Below are 19058 nucleotides of genomic sequence, written 5' to 3'. Positions count from 1 at the left end.
TGTAGTTGCCACCCAGTAAAAATACCTTGGACTTATAATTTGGGATGCTTATACTCGGGAGGGGCTTTTATCGGGAAATTATGATGGTGATGGTGTTTTCAATGATATCACTAATCAAGATATAACATAATTGTATTCTCCACTAAATGTAATACTTACACAACACTGGATACAGGCTCCTGTTCTCTCTCGACATATATTACATATCAGTGCCCATCTGCTACTCTGTAATTGAGAAAAAATGTAAAGTTAAACAGCTGAGTATAATAGATGTTCATTTGTTGTGTATTGATTCTGAGAAGCGAAAAGTAAGCAAGATGCAGCATAGTGACTGAAATGCCCATAATCTGGTTGTCCATACAATTTACTAATACTAATTCAAAAATGAATGCATGTATGACTTTGATGCAAGTTTCATTCAAACGAACCATGCTGCACCTCAGCCAACCATACTACTTTCCATTTCATACTGCACCTCAACCGACTATACTGCACCTCAACCGACTATACTGCACCTCAACCCACTATACTGCACCTCAACCCACTATACTGCACCCCAACCCACTACACTGCACCCCAACCCACTACACTGCACCCCAACCGACTATACTGCACCTTAACCCACTACACTGCACCACAACCGACTATACTGCACCCCAACAGACTATACTGCACCCTAACCGACTATACTCTCCTACCAACTGACTATGTTGCACTCCGACTATACTACATCCAATTGAATATACTGACTCCCAACTGACTATGTTGCACCAAAACCATCTATACTGCACACAATCGACTATATTGCACCCCAGCTGACTATGCTGCATTTTAATTGGCTATATTGCATCTCAATAGTCTATGCTGCATTCAAATCACAAATTCACTTACAGGTATCTGTGATATCCTGGTTATGGGTTCCATTTTTTCAACACAACCAATGGAAACCTCAGGAATCCACAGAGAACAACTAACATGTGCCCATTTGGTTCCACTCCTACAAACCATAAAGTAGAACAAGTCATAACACAAGATAAACAATGTAAGTTCATATAGGACTGCATATATGTTCAATATCAGAATTTTTGAATCAGATCTTGCCATACTGTACTTTGATTTGATTTGATCTGATCTGATTTTGGAATGGCAGAAATGGATTGCAAAACATAAGTATGTGAATATGTGTGAATTCTGAACAAGATTGGTCAAGGAATGGCAGAGATATACATGTATGACTGCAACAACATTTGTTGAAACAAAATGAACACAATTGACCATTTTGAACTGATTTTAGCTTTAAAATGGACACCATGTGGCTTGAAACCCACACAACAACATTCAGGATTACATCAGAAAGGCTTGGGAATCACAGCTACAGAAGAAACAGCGTTCAGGATGGCATTTTTGGGGAAATGCTGAGGTTCTGAAAAATTTATTCTGTGTCTTAATTATAAACGGGACCCTGTATCATCTCAAAAGGGTGATGAGATGAGAGGTAGAATTTAATGACAGAAATGCTGACTACCTTGTACTCTTCATGGCACCTTTCTTCTTAGGGCACAATATACACTGAGGTTGAATACCTAATGCACAAGTTCTACACATCCAACTGCCTTCAGGAATTTTAACAATACCATAGCAAGCTTGGTGTACACAGATATCACATGCATCACAGAACACCATTTCATTACCTTCCTCACAATCAGGCTACAAATGAAAAAGGCATGATGGTTATTAGGTATTCATTTGTAGACAAAGGATTCTATTTTGTTTTCTTTTTGAAAATAATAATTCCAGATTTATTTAGCTCTTCAAATATTACAATACATCAATGCATATATACAACTCAACTGACTGAAAATATATGACTGGAAATTTAATGCAAAACAAGAATTGCATAACTTGTTCCTTTTATCTTTTTCAAAGTTGATTGAAAATTTGTTTGTTCCCATTAAAACAAAATTTATCAGAGTAAATCATACAAGAATTGTTGTGATGATTCCCATACATGCAAGTCATTTATGTTTCAAATTCCAATGGAGAAAGAGATGGATGTGTTTACAAGAATTGTTTTGATGATTCCCATACATGCAAGTCATTTATGTTTCAAATTCCAATGGAGAAAGAGATGGATGTGTTTACAAGAATTGTTGTGATGATTCCCATACATGCAAGTCATTTATGTTTCAAATTCCAATGGAGAAAGAGATGGATGTGTTTACAAGAAAACATAATCCAAAAAGCATCCATTTTGGAAATAATGTAAACACATTATTCCATAGAGAAAATTTCTTCGTGATAGCCATATGTAACCCTAATAACACTACATGCCGTATTTATCTGGATAAGAGCCCATGCTCGAGAAAACGCCCACCCCCACTTTTGACACAATAAAGAAGTTGAGGTCATATCCGGGCATACGCCCAGGGAGTCTTTTTCTACACCAAAAATAACAAAAACCTATTTTCTATTCGTTGACTGTGGTTGTAATAACAGTTGACTTTCTTGCAGTCTGTTGTGCTTATAAACATTCTTTAAAAATAATTGTTAATTGCGTGAAACAAGGGGTGAGCACGAAATATCTGTGACAGTAAAATAGGTAATTTCGCTTTCTGCCTTCAGGGCACCGCATTCACCACTGATTTACATTTATTTTTCAAGATTTTTTTTCAGCAAGTCTATAAAAATGTATATTACTTTTATCATTGGATATAAAAAAAAAACTTCCTATTTCAAGCCCACCGTGATATCCATATAGTGAAACATTCCAACCGCCGGAACTTGTTGAATGTTAACTTTCACCATGATTGATAAGCGTTGAGTCTGATAAAAAAGCAATGTCACGATTTGACCTTTATGATGAAAAACTAGGAGTGATGTCATTCTTAGCCAATCAGTAAAGCAGATGCATAAAGGTCAAAGATGATTACCAGACTTTAAACAAAAGCATCGTGTGCCATCGCAGCAGAGCGACCCCATTTTTCTTGTCTCTTTATTGTGATTAGACATGAATGAAAAGTGCCAAGCTGACAGACTGCGAAATCCATGGATTAAATGTGCTAAGTCCAAATTGTGTGGGACGATATCGATGAACTTCAGGACGAAACTGTAGGGATTTTGTTCGATGGCTACAGTGACGCTGACTTGGACTTTGAGTTTGACGAAGATAGCAATGAACGTAAAAATAAAGATCTGAGAAGTTTTTTCAAACAGCTATGAATTTTTATAATTTTTACTGTGTAAATTATTATTGATCTTGTATGGCAGTTGATCCGTAATTTGTCGAGACCTGAAATAATTTTATGCAGTTTACCCCTGAACATTTTAGTTCATTTTGAGTTCATGTGTATTGGGCGTGTTTGTCGGCGGCGAAATCCTAATTCAAATGATTTCTCACTGTCGATTTTTATTATTTCTGGTTTATTTGTCACATTATAAGCAATAAATTATTTTTGTTTTACTTCTAATGTTGCATATTGTTCATTTATTTCCGTTGCACGTTTTCATTTGCCGTTCTATTCTCTGCTGCAGTTCGATCTGCATGTTGTCAATTTTCACAAATTTTCGTTTTTTGTGCAGGGGATACAGAAATTTTTTTTGGAGATATGATGGAATAACATAGGAAAAAATTGTTAGCTACTCAAAACATTTTTGATCGATTTTCAAGGTTGTGTCATGGAAAACTTCCTTCAATGACCCAATATTTTTATTTCCGAATCTTGAACACTACAGTAACCTTTTGCAGGATTTCGAGGATTTCTGAGTATGTTTTTTAATGGTAGCAAGCTACCTTAAAATGTTCAGTATTAATATTCAGATTTGAAATGCAAGTATATGCAAATTAGTCACATTGGTTGGTATTTCATTTGCAAATAACACTGATCCATGCATGCTGTGATGGCACCCACACAAGCATTGACATGCGTTTCATGTCTGCATCCAGATTCTAATCACTTACACTACTTTTAGCACAAATTTATTTTTTAAAACAAAAATAAAGGGTAACATTGAAATCAAAAATAGGCAAAATTGCCAATAGGTAATATTGGATAATAGAGCAATTGACAACCACAAATACTGTAAAATGACTAATTTTCACTGGGTTTAAATTTTGCTGATTTACCATTTCAGGCATATTCCGTGGGTTTTAAATTCACAGTTTTGTCATTTAGATGTGGTGTTCTATGCTAAATTTGACATATTCACTGGGTTTTAATTTAGCGTATTTTCCAGTCAGTGAAATAAGCAAAATTAAAACCCAGTGAATAATTAATCCTTTTACAGTACAAATATGGCATCAAGTCTTATACACACCCTCAAGTGATTATAAGATTCACTTGGGCTCATTTGCATTACCCAATCAGAACTCACGATAGAAACGATACATACTTGGTAAACTTAAAATGGTGGCACATAGACTCCTGGTGAATCAGCGCAAAGCCTACACACCGCAATTTGTGATGACCACCAGGCGTTCACATTTATGATACAGCAACGCTGATTGGTGGTTCCAGCTCCTTGGCACGCCCAATCAAATGACTCAATTTAACTGCAGTGAAATACAGCTTTTCCTAACACAATCACGCACAGGTTCGTGAGCCGGTTATGAATGGCCGGCTTTAGCGAAACCGTGCGACTCGGAAGATGGAGAACAACCTGCCTGGGATTTGTGATGTGTACTTACCGATCTACACACATCACAGATGACATCTTCATCATATTCGATTCCAAGACCTTCTTTGGTTAATATGGCGTGTGTCATATTATCATGACATTGCTTTTCACATTCCTCCATGATCCGCTCCATAGTTAATTCATCTATCATACAGTCACCTAAACAAATCACATAGACTGGCCTTCAGTACCAGTTGAAGCATTGGAAGAGGGATATTATCACCAGTTATGTTACAATAACCACAAAACAGGGCAGCTAATTTAAGCATTATCATGGTGAATTTATTGGCTGCGATTAAAAAACTATTTAATTTGTTTAACCATCAATGTATTTACAATCATATAGTGTGAACGTTCAGATTAGTCATATTTCAAACAGTTTTCACAACAATAATTAAACAAACCATTTTATGAGTTTTATGAGCCACAATTTCAAATTACTAGCAAGGACCTGACAGGGAATGTTATAAAAATATATGACTTTATGTAACTGCTAGTACATGATACATGAGGTTAGTACGAAACTATCACAAATTATGGAAGACCATTGTAATCCAGTAATTTTGTTATGCAGTAACATAACATTCATGCTCCTGTGATCTTTTGCACTCAGTGGCAAAAATGAATTTTCAAAATAAGAACAACGTTGAACACATTCAAATGCATCCATGACACTTTCAAACATGTCCATGCAGGTTTTTTTATACATTGCCAATAACCATTGTTTTTGCTATCGAACTATAGTGCCATATATGAAGCTTCATCTCAATCATTTAATCACAAAAGCTGAAACTCAGAACTATAATAGTCAAATTTTCTTAATTTTTTTTTTATGTGTTGAGTGCATGATAGAACAGGCACAGGAAGCAATAATTACATGCATCCATACATCATTCACAACACTGAAGGAACATGAGGCCGGGAACACAAATATCATCCTATTATTAGTAATGTGAAGTCAACTGACTACTGAAAATACCTAGGACTAATTAAAATTATGAATAAAATAAAAAAGCAATGATCACCACAGAAAATTTAATTATTGAGATATTTGTCAGTACTTATCTTTACAAGAGATACTTACCCATCTCCTCTCGTTTGTGATTGACATTTATCAGCCACTGGGTGTCAACGTCATCCAAATCATATCTACATACACTATCAGCCAAACATTCCAATACAGATACACTTTGTTCGTTATCACAATTGGTTTCCCATTTTAACAGCTTCTTGGGTCTAAAAAAAACAGTGATGTAATCCATTCATACCAGTCTAAGATCAGGCTCAGGCTTACAGTCAATCTGATTTAAATTTAATGTGCTGCATAACTCTGGCCATTTTTATTTCCTATCACTTGCGAGATTGCAACAACATCTGCAAGTTGTATTTAGATTTAACAGGAACAGTAACAAATCAGAAATGTTGTTAGATGTTACTTTCTAGCAACTCGCATCCTAATTGGTCACAGTAGCAGCTCAAAAGCAACTTGCATTACCATTAGTATCTTAATTTATGTCATGATGCATTCGGCAGCCGAAGCCTCTGGTCCTCCTACAGAAATTCTTAATTGGGTTGGTTTACCAGTTTCGGTAACTTAAAGAAGGTGTAACTTACAGTTTGAATTCAGAAACTTGCCATCTGAGTGGTACTGTTCTAACTGCTGGTTGTGGGTAATCTCCACCATCATTGACAGGAACCTGAACACCCTTCTCCCATTCTTGTTTCCATTGATCGGTAATTAAAAAATATTCTTCTTGTTGAAGTTGGTATGAATCAGGTAATTTCATGGCACTTATCAAGTCTTTCCTGAAAACCTGCAATTTATACAATATATTTTGAAATTGTGAACAGAATCCAACAACCATCGATTAGATGGAACCAGAATAGCAGGCATGGGAAGGCAGTTTTGGGATTTAACCTTTTTCCGGTCAAGTCGATGAAAAACCGCCGTCAATATGGGTATGCTAGAATTTACCACTCCAGCTAGCTAACTGGTTAAGTCGTTGAAAAACGGCCTGCTATTTAGGTTGCTCAGACGGTCAAGCGTTTATAATACGTTGTACGGAACCTGATATTTTACACTTGCGAAATTATGGAGGGAGAGAATTTGTTTTCGATTCCGCCAAGTCAAATAAATTAACCAAGTAATAAAGAATGTAATTCTATACACTTGTCTGCTCATTTCACTATTTTACCGTCACAACGCGACGTTTGCGACGACGTAAAAAAACGCCTTGACCACATTGCAAACTGCAGCATTACAACCGTATTTGAACGACACGATTCACGATTATAACGTATTTTGACCAGCTTGGCAAATAGTCCCATCACTTAGAATGAATAGCATGACGGATTCCAACGGCTGAGCTTGGAATGTCGGCAATCACCAACGTAAAATGACCGGGACAGCTGGTGGGAAATATTCAAGTCCACGTGATTTCACCATCTGAGCCAGCATATGCAATTCTATGTGTATGCAAATTGTAACCAATCCGTGTTCGAAAAAATAACATATTTATTTACATAACAATAAATATTCATATTGTGGGGAGATGCAGTCTTGTGGACATCTGGTCGTTCAGTATAAATATGGCCGAAGAAAGTGAGATAAAGCCCAGACTTGCAGTCTGCCTCCTTTCCGACACGTATGTTAATATGCCGTTCTATACAGATAGGAAGTGTTTTATGAAGGCAAGAAGAAAACTGAAGAAAACGCGTCAATCGTGCAGTGGAACGGGGAGTGATAAGTTTGACATTGACACGACAGGAAAAGAAAGAAATCCAAAGCAAAGGAAACATTTGACGTCGGTGAGTTACCAGCCGAACGTACCACGGACACAAGTGATAATAGTCCACTCAAGAAAAGGCGTAAAAAGAAAAAGAACAAACGCAAGTCGGAGACTGTCTCCTCTGTCAATGAACATGCGATTACAGAAGAAAGCCGTTCGAAGGACTGCGGGGGCAAACTAGGGGGCAAACCAGGAGGCAAACGTAAATCCAAGACAAACCGTAAAGTGGTTGAATCGACAGTTGCCGACGAAGCAAATGCCGAAGAAACGGGAGTTGGTCACGCTGAAATACAACGTGCCGTCGAAGATGTGATACAATTTTTGCAAGACAATGTTTGCGATTCGGAACCGTCGACATCCGCCACAACTGCCAACACAGAAAAGCAGGGGCCTGAACATATTGACCCAGCGAGTACGCAACAAAACATCGATGTCACCAAAGAAATGGTACAAGAAAATGTATGCGATACAGAACAATCAACACTTGCGAGTTTCCCCGAAAAACAAACTATTAAAAAACGTGTTGTGTATGCACACGCATCGCCAATGGACACGCGTGATGATGAACTTGTATTGGACGAAAAAACTGGCGAACTACGTCACAAAATATCAGATGACTTCATAGTTGCAAATGACGACGATACAGATTCAGAAATCGATGAAGATCGTGCTGAGAATGACGATTTTTTAGAGCAACGTTACCCACCTGTACTCGATAGCGACATTGAAATTGAATCCGACACAGAAATTGGTGCTACATTCGATTATGTTGCCTCCGGCACTGGTGAATGGAGAATGGCCACGGAGGAAGACGGCGATATATTTACTATTCCAGTTTTTGAACACGAACCTGGACCAACTTTCGAACTGCCTTCATATGCTTGTGAGATGGAATATTTCTACAAATTTATCCCACCAGAACTGATAGAACTGGCTTCCATCGAGACTAATAAATACGCCAAATATCATCAAAAATACATTGCAAAAAAGTTAAATGCCCGCTGGCGTAATACAAATTTCAGTGAAATGCAAGCATTCTTTGGTGTGATGATATGTATGGGTGTTGATCACAAATCAGCAATCGACGATTATTGGTCGAGTGACCCCTTTCTGCAGAATATGGGAATTGCATCAGTAATGACTCGGGCCAGATTTCAAATGCTAATGCGATATTTTCATTTAGCTGATCCAGTAAATGACCCACGGCGGGATCCTGACATTGAACGTCGTCGTCAACGATCAGAGGCCGACCCGTTGTATAAAATCAACCCGTGGCTGAAACCCGTACTCGAAAATTGTCGGCGATACTATCAGATGGGACAGGAAATTTCGATTGATGAGGGTATGGTTAGATTCAAGGGACGGTCCAAGTTTAAGCAGAGATTGCCCCACAAACCCGACCGTGATGGCGACTCCACAACGTCTTACATTGCAAACTTTGAACCGTATTTGGGGGTGAAATATAAAACTACAAATGAGGGAAGAAGGAAAGAAACTGGGACAATCAAGAAGACAACACACCGGTTGCTACAGCCCTTCACAGAAAAAAACCATATTCTTTTCTGTGATTCGCTTTTTACGTCAGTTAACACAACCCTTGAATTACAAGACAAGAAAGTGTACATGGTCGGTAGTTTTAGCAGACGAAATCGGAAAACCATGCTACCGCAATTAATTCCTGAGAGGAAAAGCAAAAAGCTGAAATTGAAAATTGGTGAAATGAAAGCAGCAACTAGACCGGACGACACTATCAATATTACTGCATACCAGGATGACAGCGCACAAATATTGATTTTAATAGACAGTCTATCCCCCACTGGCTACGTCGGCAGAAGCAGTAGATGACGAGAGACACGTGCCTGTATCGTTACAATGTTACAGACAACACATGGGTGGCGTGGATCGTTCTAACCAAAGGCGAAAATACTATCACACTGGCAGAAAAAACAATCGTTGGTGGATCTACATGGCCTGTTACCTCATAGATGTTGCGTTGGTCAATGCTTATGAATGTTTCAAGGCATTGAATCGCGCGACTAAAGTAACGCACAAATTCTTCAATATCCACACAGGAAAACAACTGATTGGTGGACACTCGAGTAGAATTCAAAAATCCATAAGAGAAGTTGGCTCCCTTCCAAGTAACACGTCATTTATTCGCAGTGAAAACATGGATTCGCACGAAATATGCAGACTACCCGGGCGTCAAAAATCGTGTAAGCAGTGCAGCAAGGACGGGAGAAAAACGGTGAGTGGCCGATTATCAGAAACATCGAATGGATGCCCAATTTGTAAAGTTCACCTTCATGCGGGCGAATGTTTCGCTGCTTTTCATCACAACATGGCACTGAGGGACTAAAAAAACGCACCGTGGGAACACAAACACGAAGTACGGAAGAGCAGCCCTCGACATCAGGCAGACGCATGGGAGCAGCCCGCCGGGGTGGACGACTAAGAAAAGCGCACAACAAATAAATTTGGAACTTATTACAGCGTCATGGACTGTACAATAGTTTGAGTTGGTGAAAATACATTATCGTTAATTTAGTTTCATGCTCACTCGGTATTTATACGTTTTAATGTCAGAATAGTTCATCGGGTCTAGTCGGTGGAAATACGTTTCTGCGTGAGTATATATACACGGCAAGTCCCTGCAGTTACGTTCTCGCTAGTTCCTTTTATTTCAAGTCGTTAAATATACGTTGAAATATTTAGTTAGTTAATCGGGTCATGTCGGTGAATATACGTTGCCGTGTGAAGGTAGCCCCGATCAAGTCGCTGCAGTTACGTTCTCGTTCGTTTTAGTTTCAGTCGTTAAATATACGTTGTAAGTGTGGGCTCACTCGTACGGTCAAGTCGGTTAATATACGTTAGAGCATGAATATAACATCAGTCAAGTCACGGAAAGTACGTTGTAATATGTTACACATGTAGTTCAAGTCGTTGAATATACGTTGCAATTTGAAATGTATGCTGTCAGGTTGAGTACGTCAAACACGTTTTCCCCCGTACATGTCCCAAATATCCCCATACTCACACGTTTTTTTTCTTCTTAATTCGAACTTGCATTCATGTAGTGACCTTGTACTTGCTTGTAATGTGTTTTCAATTAAGCAATATTTATTTCAATGTTTAACACGTGTTTACTGAGACTGCACAAAGGGCAAAACATCGTTACTTAACGACAGTAAAAAATGTGTATTGAAATAAAACGGTGATTTTTTTTATACGAGAAATTGTTGTCCATGGTGGTAATGAAGTGTGTATGCGAACAGATTGCAAAAAATGTGAAAACTGAGGTCGATACAGTCTGTTAACTATGGCCTATTTTTGCAAAAATGTCTGGCAGGATAGCATGCACAGATGCTGGCTACTGGAGTGCATTGAATCATGGCCGTTTTTCACCGACTTAACCTGATAGCCTGAAACTCCCCTGACCGGAAAAGGGTTAATGAAACCCCAATGGTTGGCATAGAGAAGCTGTTTGGATATTAGATGAAAACCAAATGATTGTCATGACAAGGCAGTTATGGGATTTAATAAACCCACAATTGTTGTGAAGTGAAATTTGTTCACAATACAGGCATCACCATATACATGTACCATATCAGTGTTCTCCCCAGGTCTTTCAAGCACTGCGGGCCCGCGTCGCTTAGACAAACAGACGCGTCGCTTTTGTTTCGCCCGCGATCCTTGAAATCCTGCCCGCGATGCTTATTCACGTTGTATTGTTTACAAGTGTCAGCCTCGTCTAGCACATCTTTAAAACAATAACATGTATTGAGCGAAAGGTAATCCCGCCTTTGTACATAGTTAGCCTTACAAACACAGTGATAAAAACGGAAGTCTACAAGAAGTTACCAAGTCTATCAAGGATGCGGAGCTGGCAAACCCAAAATACTAGGGTAGTAATAATTTGCCCATTGCGTCGGGATGGTCTATCCCGAGTTGCTGCACTGCGATTAATTGCGTTTTTACTACTTCATCGCCAGTGACACTAATTACCAAGAATTAAAAAAACAAGTGAAATTAAGTCGCATCGGAAAAAAAAAACTGTAAATAAATCGAAGTAAAAAGTATCCAACTGCAGACGAGACGGACGAGGAAAAAACGAACCCTGACCTCTAGAAATACCTCATTCATAGTGCGTCATTACCGAGGAACGCAACCCTAATGCGACGTAACGCATGTAGTGACATCACAACCGATGCATGCTGGGTTACAACGTAGATTTTGATTGAGGTAACAAAGATGGCGGCGCAGAGTGCATGTTTTTCCGCGATGTTTAAAAACAACATTTCGTTGGCGATTTTGATGTAATTTCTAAGTTAATCATCAATGAATCGTTTTAATTAAGCAAACATTCTAAGTTTGTGTATTTTTAAGCAAAAAAGTCAGGGACCGATGATCGCAACAGCAGCGGTGAATACCCGTTCAACGCAATGCCGTCAGCTGACAATGTTACGGTGATCGTAGCGTTACACAAATAATAGATAGATCAATGAAAAATCGCTGACTTTAGTTTTGAAATGCCGTTGTAGAAAAAAAATGTCATTATTGATTTATTAATTTCTTCATACAGATTTTACAAATTTAACAAACAAATCCAACAACAAAAATAACCAAGGTTATTAAATACATTACAAATTTGAATTGAAGAATAGATTTTTACAGCTATCAAGTATTAAGTTAACAAAAACACAAAGCACATACTGCACTGACCTAGCACCCAGGCCACTCAACTCCAAAAATCACATTTTTTAAGGGGTGCTCAAATTCATTCATTATGTACTAGGTCAGGAGGAATTTGGGGGAAATAAATCATCGTTTTAACAAAAAAGCTGTACAAAAAATATGCACATTTTAGTACAATATGTAATATTAGTATTTATTCAAGGCATTTTTATTTAACCAAGAAATGAGGTGTGGGAGCAGTGTAGTAACTGTTGTACAGGTAGCATATTCATACATGTAATACATGCAAACAATGCCATTTTTGGGTGCGTTTATGGTCAGTTCAATGCTACATGTACCCTTACAAAAAAAATATTCAATATTTCTGATTCAGTTTACATGTAGAAGTATCACTTTCCAAGTTACTTGTTTTAAATTAATTTCATTTTTAAGTAAACCTAGTTTGCACCTCAGATGGTAATTGTACAAAAACAATAAAATATATTAGTATTCTGTTGTTGTAGACAATATCACGGACAAATAAATAAATAAACATATTCCTACCTCAGCTGGCTTACTGCTGTTATTACTCGTTAACGTTTCAAAGATTGGCTGAGGAGGGGGTGGTACAATACTCATGATGATTCCGTTTATACCAACGATGCTATCAGGAGACTGTAATATTGAATACAAGGATACATTGATCAAACACAGACAAGCAAAATCAAATATTCACATCGACACAAACAATGACAGAATCATGACAAAATTACCATTTCACACAGGCAGCATCTAATTTGAGAAATGTAGCTGACGCTGCATCTGCACAAAGAACACTGTTAACCTATATAGCTAGCACCTGCTTTTGTTGACAATAGTCAATACATTAGACGCATGCGTACAACACAAAGTGTTGATACATAGCGCAGCAGTACAATTAATAAGAGTATTTTGAATATTACCATGAATATAAAAACTAAAATAAGATCAGTTAGAGTGGCAAAATAACAGAAGCATTGTAGAAATATTCCACACTTCTGGCCGTAAACTAAAACGCTATGTTTTTACCATAATAAAAGCAGCTTGTGCGTCATTGACCTTTGACACGATATTTGCATAGTATGCTAATTGGCCAAACAAATTCGGATCTCCTCAACGGGAACGTGTACAGTGGGCGATTGTTTTTGTAAAACAGAGTTACAGATGCAAACTTATTTCAGGGGGTCTATAAATAAGACAAGTTGGCTTGGTGACACCGCAATAATTCCACATTCTGTCACTATCTTCAACTACGACGCTGTATTTTGTTAACAAATTGTGCGAAATCGGATATTTCAAAATGGCGACCACTCCTCCTTCGGTGATGTTCACACAGTGCGAATGAAAGATCGCAAAAATAAAACGACCTCAACGGTTATTAAACAGGGGATTTATAAGACCACGTATTGATTGTGACAATATATGAGAAAAATATACATTCTTCCCTCACAATATTACTCCAAGCATGGTCGCCATATTGTGATCGGCGTGCCTGTGTGCCTTTTTAAAAGAACGACATAAAAAATAACCACATGTAGCAAAAAAAAATACCTACGATGACGTTTAGTAAATGTTTCTCCACTGACCAGTATGTACGAGTCGGTCAGCAATTCAATCAAAGAGCAGTATATCGAAGATAACCTTCGGTGAACTCGTGCTTAGGTTTGGTGCGTAGGCTACCTAACAGCACGGAGCAGAGGGTAATTAAATATTCACTCTAATGGAAATCCTTATCCACAGTCCATATCCCGTGCAAGGCCTAACACAGAAACGGCCATTATTATCAGATTCTTCCTCAGTTAACTATACTCCAAAATACTGCAATATAAGCTCAGTCCATGAAAATGCCAAGTCCCAAATCGCTACATATACTCGATGATCCTCTTCACTTGGCGCCATAGTGATGACGTCACGGGCATTTCCACAACATCACGTTGAAGACACGCGAGAGTGTGGTAACTCGCATTGAGACTGAACGAGATGACTACGGTGTTTACAGCTATTGCTTGAATAACTGCAAATTTGACATGCAAGCGGGACATTGGATATTTGTTTCCATTATTGGATAATTATTGAACAATAATACAAACCAGATGAGGTTTATTGTTGTCTTATATCGAGCTAAAACTTCGATAATCGAAGAATTCGCAATCATAGAAATCCTGACCTGACTATGACCCAAGTCCCAACCCATCTAATTTCGACCTAAATATTTATACGTGTCATTTGTCCGATAATTGTATAAATCTAATATCGAGCTAATATCTCATGAATGTACACATCAGTGAAAAAACAAACTCAGTTTAATGAAATAAATAGAAATGATATTTTACTTCATATGGAATTTATGAAAAAAATAAATATTACCTCGTTATGACGAAATATTACCTAGTTCAAAAAAACTGCTAATGGTATTGACTGTTTTTATGATCATAGCATTTCCACAATTCAAATCATGATATTTACACAACAAGTCCTTCCTCCAACTTCGAACTACTAGTAGTAATAAAATATATTGCTAGTCCGATGGTATGAAAGTTTAGGGTATACAACAGAATAATTAATAGTAGCTGAAAACAAAAGACAAGAGTAGAATAAAAAACACTACCCTTCTTTCACTTGACATATATACCATTCAAAGCAGACAAGACACAAGCCAACTAATGCATCGGATATCTATTTATCGACAAGTAATATTAAAACATTTTGAAATCGCGAGTTTTGACCTGGGCGCAACGTGCACTAATTACTGCCGGTGACTCCTGAAACCTTCCAATTACCAAAGAAATTAAAGTTTAGTAACGCTCAGGCTGTACTCACTGGTCTGCACAACAGTCAAGGTGAGTCAAATGAGCCCCATATCTCGCGCATGCGTGGCATGACGACCACCGCCCTTTAAGTTGTTTTATTCGACATGTTATTAACAGACGTAATTCATCCATCCATCAATCCATCGTGGCAGTCATTCCTCGGACATGCCTGTATAGACCGATTTCGTTTTAAATTTACATCACTCATTGTCAATGACTGGACTGGCGTCATTTTAAGCACGCTACACAAAGGACAAAATATTGCAACTTTCTTCCGTTTTACAAATTTTATATTTCATGTCACAAGGATAAAGAAAATGGAATAAAAGTATGGGGTCACCGTACATGGCTCGGAGAAAATCGATGTACAAAATGGAGTGAAATAGTTCGTTTTGTCTGTTTTAGGGCATTTCACCTTGGTTTTCCTATGGAACTGATATATCTATCAGGGGGAAAATCTTCTCCCCGGGGTTCTCCACTCTGTCGGGGGGAATCTCGTCTCGTCTCTATATCTCGTCCCCTTGAGGTACGGGATCGGGAAAGTCACTTTAACTTTACAGTCAAATAAGACACACACAACGAAATACGTTTCAGCTCTCGTCTTAGTCGATCTTTTGGAGCACTCTATAAGACACAGCGCCCTGGGGAATAGTTCCCAAGACTCTCACAAGGCTGAACCAAGACTCTCTTAGACTGCGTCAAGGCTCGCCCCTGGACTCTCTCGGACTGCGTCTGTCGTGGAGTATTCGCCAAGACCAACTCAAACTCTCTTTATTCATTTTCAAAACTCTAACCAATTACAAAACAGTAAAAAGACTCTAGGGCGTAACCTTCAATCATAAAGCCAATCACACTAAGTACTGAATACGTCATATCTTTTGATTAATCGTTCACTACATTAATAACTACGGATGTCAGAATAGCGACGGTATCTGGTAATTAGTTCCAAACCACTGAGCCAAGTTCCGTCCAAAACTTCAAATAGGCCTACACGATGACAGACATAACACAGCAATTCGCTAATAATCAGTTAATTAAGTCGGTTAACAGATACGCAAAAACAAATTCATGACACATCCCTTCACCCAAACTGAGATATGCCTTTTGGCATAACACGTTCATAAATCAAAGATACCGTCCTCTACTCATCGTCATACAGGTTAAATACAATACTAATAAAAGGAATAAATCAAAAAGAGAAAAACACACTAATTAAGTACAATGATTATAAAGTCTAAATACAATGGTTATAAAGTCTCAAATATCAACAGTTATAAATCAAAAACAAGGGAAAGGCTACCAATCGACTCGCTTTGCTCAAACAGTTCGCTGAGGGAAACCCTTCGCTTCACTTTCTCCGTTACTAAGGTTACAAACTCTATATCAAAAGGTCAAAAAAAACTAAGGCGTGGCGGTGTAACCAAGCGATCAGCCAATCGCTGCAGTCGACAGCATGATCACGTGATTACCAGGGATGCGTCTCTCGGTTAAAGCATTGCAAAGCGGTAACTAATAAAGAATGAAAAAAAGCTATTAATCAAAGTCCTGTCACATACCCTTATAAACTTCAACTGAACTCACAATTCGTTAATCTAAACAAAAGTCATACGGCATGGAAACAGAATGCAAAGACAAAGTCGCTTTCATAACACATTACTCCTCTGGCAAAAAAGACGGGAAAGGCAAAAACGATAGAAACTACTGAGTTACATATAATCCTGTCAATCATGAACAAAAGCTTGCGATATCAAACAATACGTATATAAGCGCACCAAACTCTCATCCTAAAAAAGACATTAAAAAACGTTACAAAGGTGCTATCAACTCAAAAAGCGTCAGAAGTATTCCGGAAAACAACACATAAACAAAAACAACTCTTAAACGTCGGTATCTCTGTACTCGACAAATCTCAAAACTCTTAAAAAAAACTCATTGGGGCATTACTTTCCCCATCATAATCCGTACTCATAAACTCATTAAAACACCATAAAAACTCACAAAACTCAAAACACTGTGTTGCAAATACTCGTCCACTGAAACGCGCTTAAATCGTTGTAAAGGACCTCGCACGTCACTAAATATCAGTTCAAAACAAAGATCTGGGCGCTCACGTACATACAATTCAACATTACAAAAAAAAGGTAAGAAAAAAGATAGAAAAAGCAAACAATACATTACATTACTGAGCAATAGGGTTAGGATTGTGGAAAAGAGTTCAACGTCCTGAGTTACACAGTGTCCGTTACAGTGTCCAACGAGCGGTTCTCTAAGCAATACACAGATAGCTAAAGTCAAAGTCTATAAGCGTCTCTTCTCTTGTCGCGTTAGTCCGGGTCGTTCTTTATCATCATCTTGTCTTTAATGTCGTTCAATTCTTAATTATACAGTCCTATCCGGTACTGGTCCTTCCGAAGGGGTTCTGAAATCTTCATCTCTTCAGCGTTGTACATCGGTGCCATTCGGGTAAAGTCGTTAGTCGTCAAACGCAGTTTCCGAGTCGTCTCTGCCATCGCTGCTAGTTCAGTTCACAAGAAAGACACACCTTCGCCATTCACTTCTCTTCACAGGATGTCAATGTGCGTAAGACGCAATGCCCAGGGTTCTCACACCACGTATCAGGGGGGAAATTCTTCTCCCCGGGGTTCTCCACTCTGTCGGGGGGAATCTCGTCTCGTCTCTATATCTCGTCCCCTTGAGGTACGGGATCGGGAAAGTCACTTTAACTTTACAGTCAAATAAGACACACACAACGAAATACGTTTCAGCTCTCGTCTTAGTCGATCTTTTGGAGCACTCTATAAGACACAGCGCCCTGGGGAAAAGTTCCCAAGACTCTCACAAGGCTGAACCAAGACTCTCTTAGACTGCGTCAAGGCTCGCCCCTGGACTCTCTCGGACTGCGTCTGTCGTGGAGTATTCGCCAAGACCAACTCAAACTCTCTTTATTCATTTTCAAAACTCTAACCAATTACAAAACAGTAAAAAGACTCTAGGGCGTAACCTTCAATCATAAAGCCAATCACACTAAGTACTGAATACGTCATATCTTTTGATTAATCGTTCACTACATTAATAACTACGGATGTCAGAATAGCGACGGTATCTGGTAATTAGTTCCAAACCACTGAGCCAAGTTCCGTCCAAAACTTCAAATAGGCCTACACGATGACAGACATAACACAGCAATTCGCTAATAATCAGTTAATTAAGTCGGTTAACAGATACGCAAAAACAAATTCATGACATATCTCACAATCTTTCTTTGTGATATATGGTGAATAAAAGATATACTGAATGGCCCTGAGTTGAACACCTGGTATCACTTTCTGAATGGCTCTGAGTTGAACACCTGGTATCACTTTCTGAATGGCACTGAGTTGAAACCTGGGGACACTTTCTGAATGGCCCTGAGTTGAAAACCCGGGGTCACTTTCTGAATGGCCCTGAGTTGAAAACCTGGTATCACTTTCTGAATGGCACTGAGTTGAAACCTGGGGACACTTTCTGAATGGCCCTGAGTTGAAAACCCGGGGTCACTTTCTGAATGGCCCTGAGTTGAAAACCTGGTATCACTTTCTGAATGGTCCTGAGTTAAAAACCTGGTATCACTTTCTGAATGGTCCTGAGTTAAAAACTTTGGGTCACTTTCTGAATGGCCCTGAGTTGAAAACCTGGTATCACTTTCTGAATGACACTGAGTTGAAACCTGGGGTCACTTTCTGAATGGCCCTGAGTTGAAACTTGGGGCCACTTTCTGAATGGCACTGAGTTAAAAACCTGGTATCACTTTCTGAATGGTCCTGAGTTAAAAACTTTGGGTCACTTTCTGAATGGCCCTGAGTTGAAAACCTGGGGTCACTTTCTGAATGACCCTGAGATGAAAACCTGGGGTCACTTTCTGAATGACCATGAGTTAAAAACCTGGTATCACTTTCTGAATGGTCCTGAGTTAAAAACCTGGGGTCACTTTCTGAATGGCCCTGATTTAAAAACATGGGGTCGCTTTCTAAATGGACTCGAGTTGAAAACCTGGGGTCACTTTCTGAATGGCCCTGAGATGAAAACCTGGGGT

At 38.6% G+C, this 19058-nt stretch overlaps 1 protein-coding gene across 1 annotated transcript in view; it reads right to left on the bottom strand.

Annotated features, from left to right (window-relative positions):
* Positions 1–14081, bottom strand: part of LOC100369387 (protein Jade-3-like) — a 29095-nt gene extending 15014 nt beyond the window's left edge. The window contains exons 1-8 of the mRNA XM_085498134.1: positions 13732–14081; positions 12702–12812; positions 6289–6488; positions 5759–5910; positions 4685–4833; positions 1526–1707; positions 892–997; positions 160–225 (exon numbers count right to left, since the gene is read on the bottom strand). Of these exons, the coding sequence (XP_085354260.1) occupies positions 160–225; positions 892–997; positions 1526–1707; positions 4685–4833; positions 5759–5910; positions 6289–6488; positions 12702–12776 (930 nt within the window). The 5' untranslated portion in view covers positions 12777–12812; positions 13732–14081. The remainder of the gene's footprint in view (positions 1–159; positions 226–891; positions 998–1525; positions 1708–4684; positions 4834–5758; positions 5911–6288; positions 6489–12701; positions 12813–13731) is intronic.
* Positions 14082–19058: the final 4977 nt, after the last annotated feature.

The sequence above is a fragment of the Saccoglossus kowalevskii genome, chromosome 4 (assembly GCF_978046115.1).
Source record: "Saccoglossus kowalevskii chromosome 4, keSacKowa6.1, whole genome shotgun sequence".
NCBI classification, from domain to species: Eukaryota; Metazoa; Hemichordata; class Enteropneusta; family Harrimaniidae; genus Saccoglossus; species Saccoglossus kowalevskii.
Note: the sequence above shows the minus strand (reverse complement) of the source record. Positions and strands in the feature narration are given on the sequence as shown.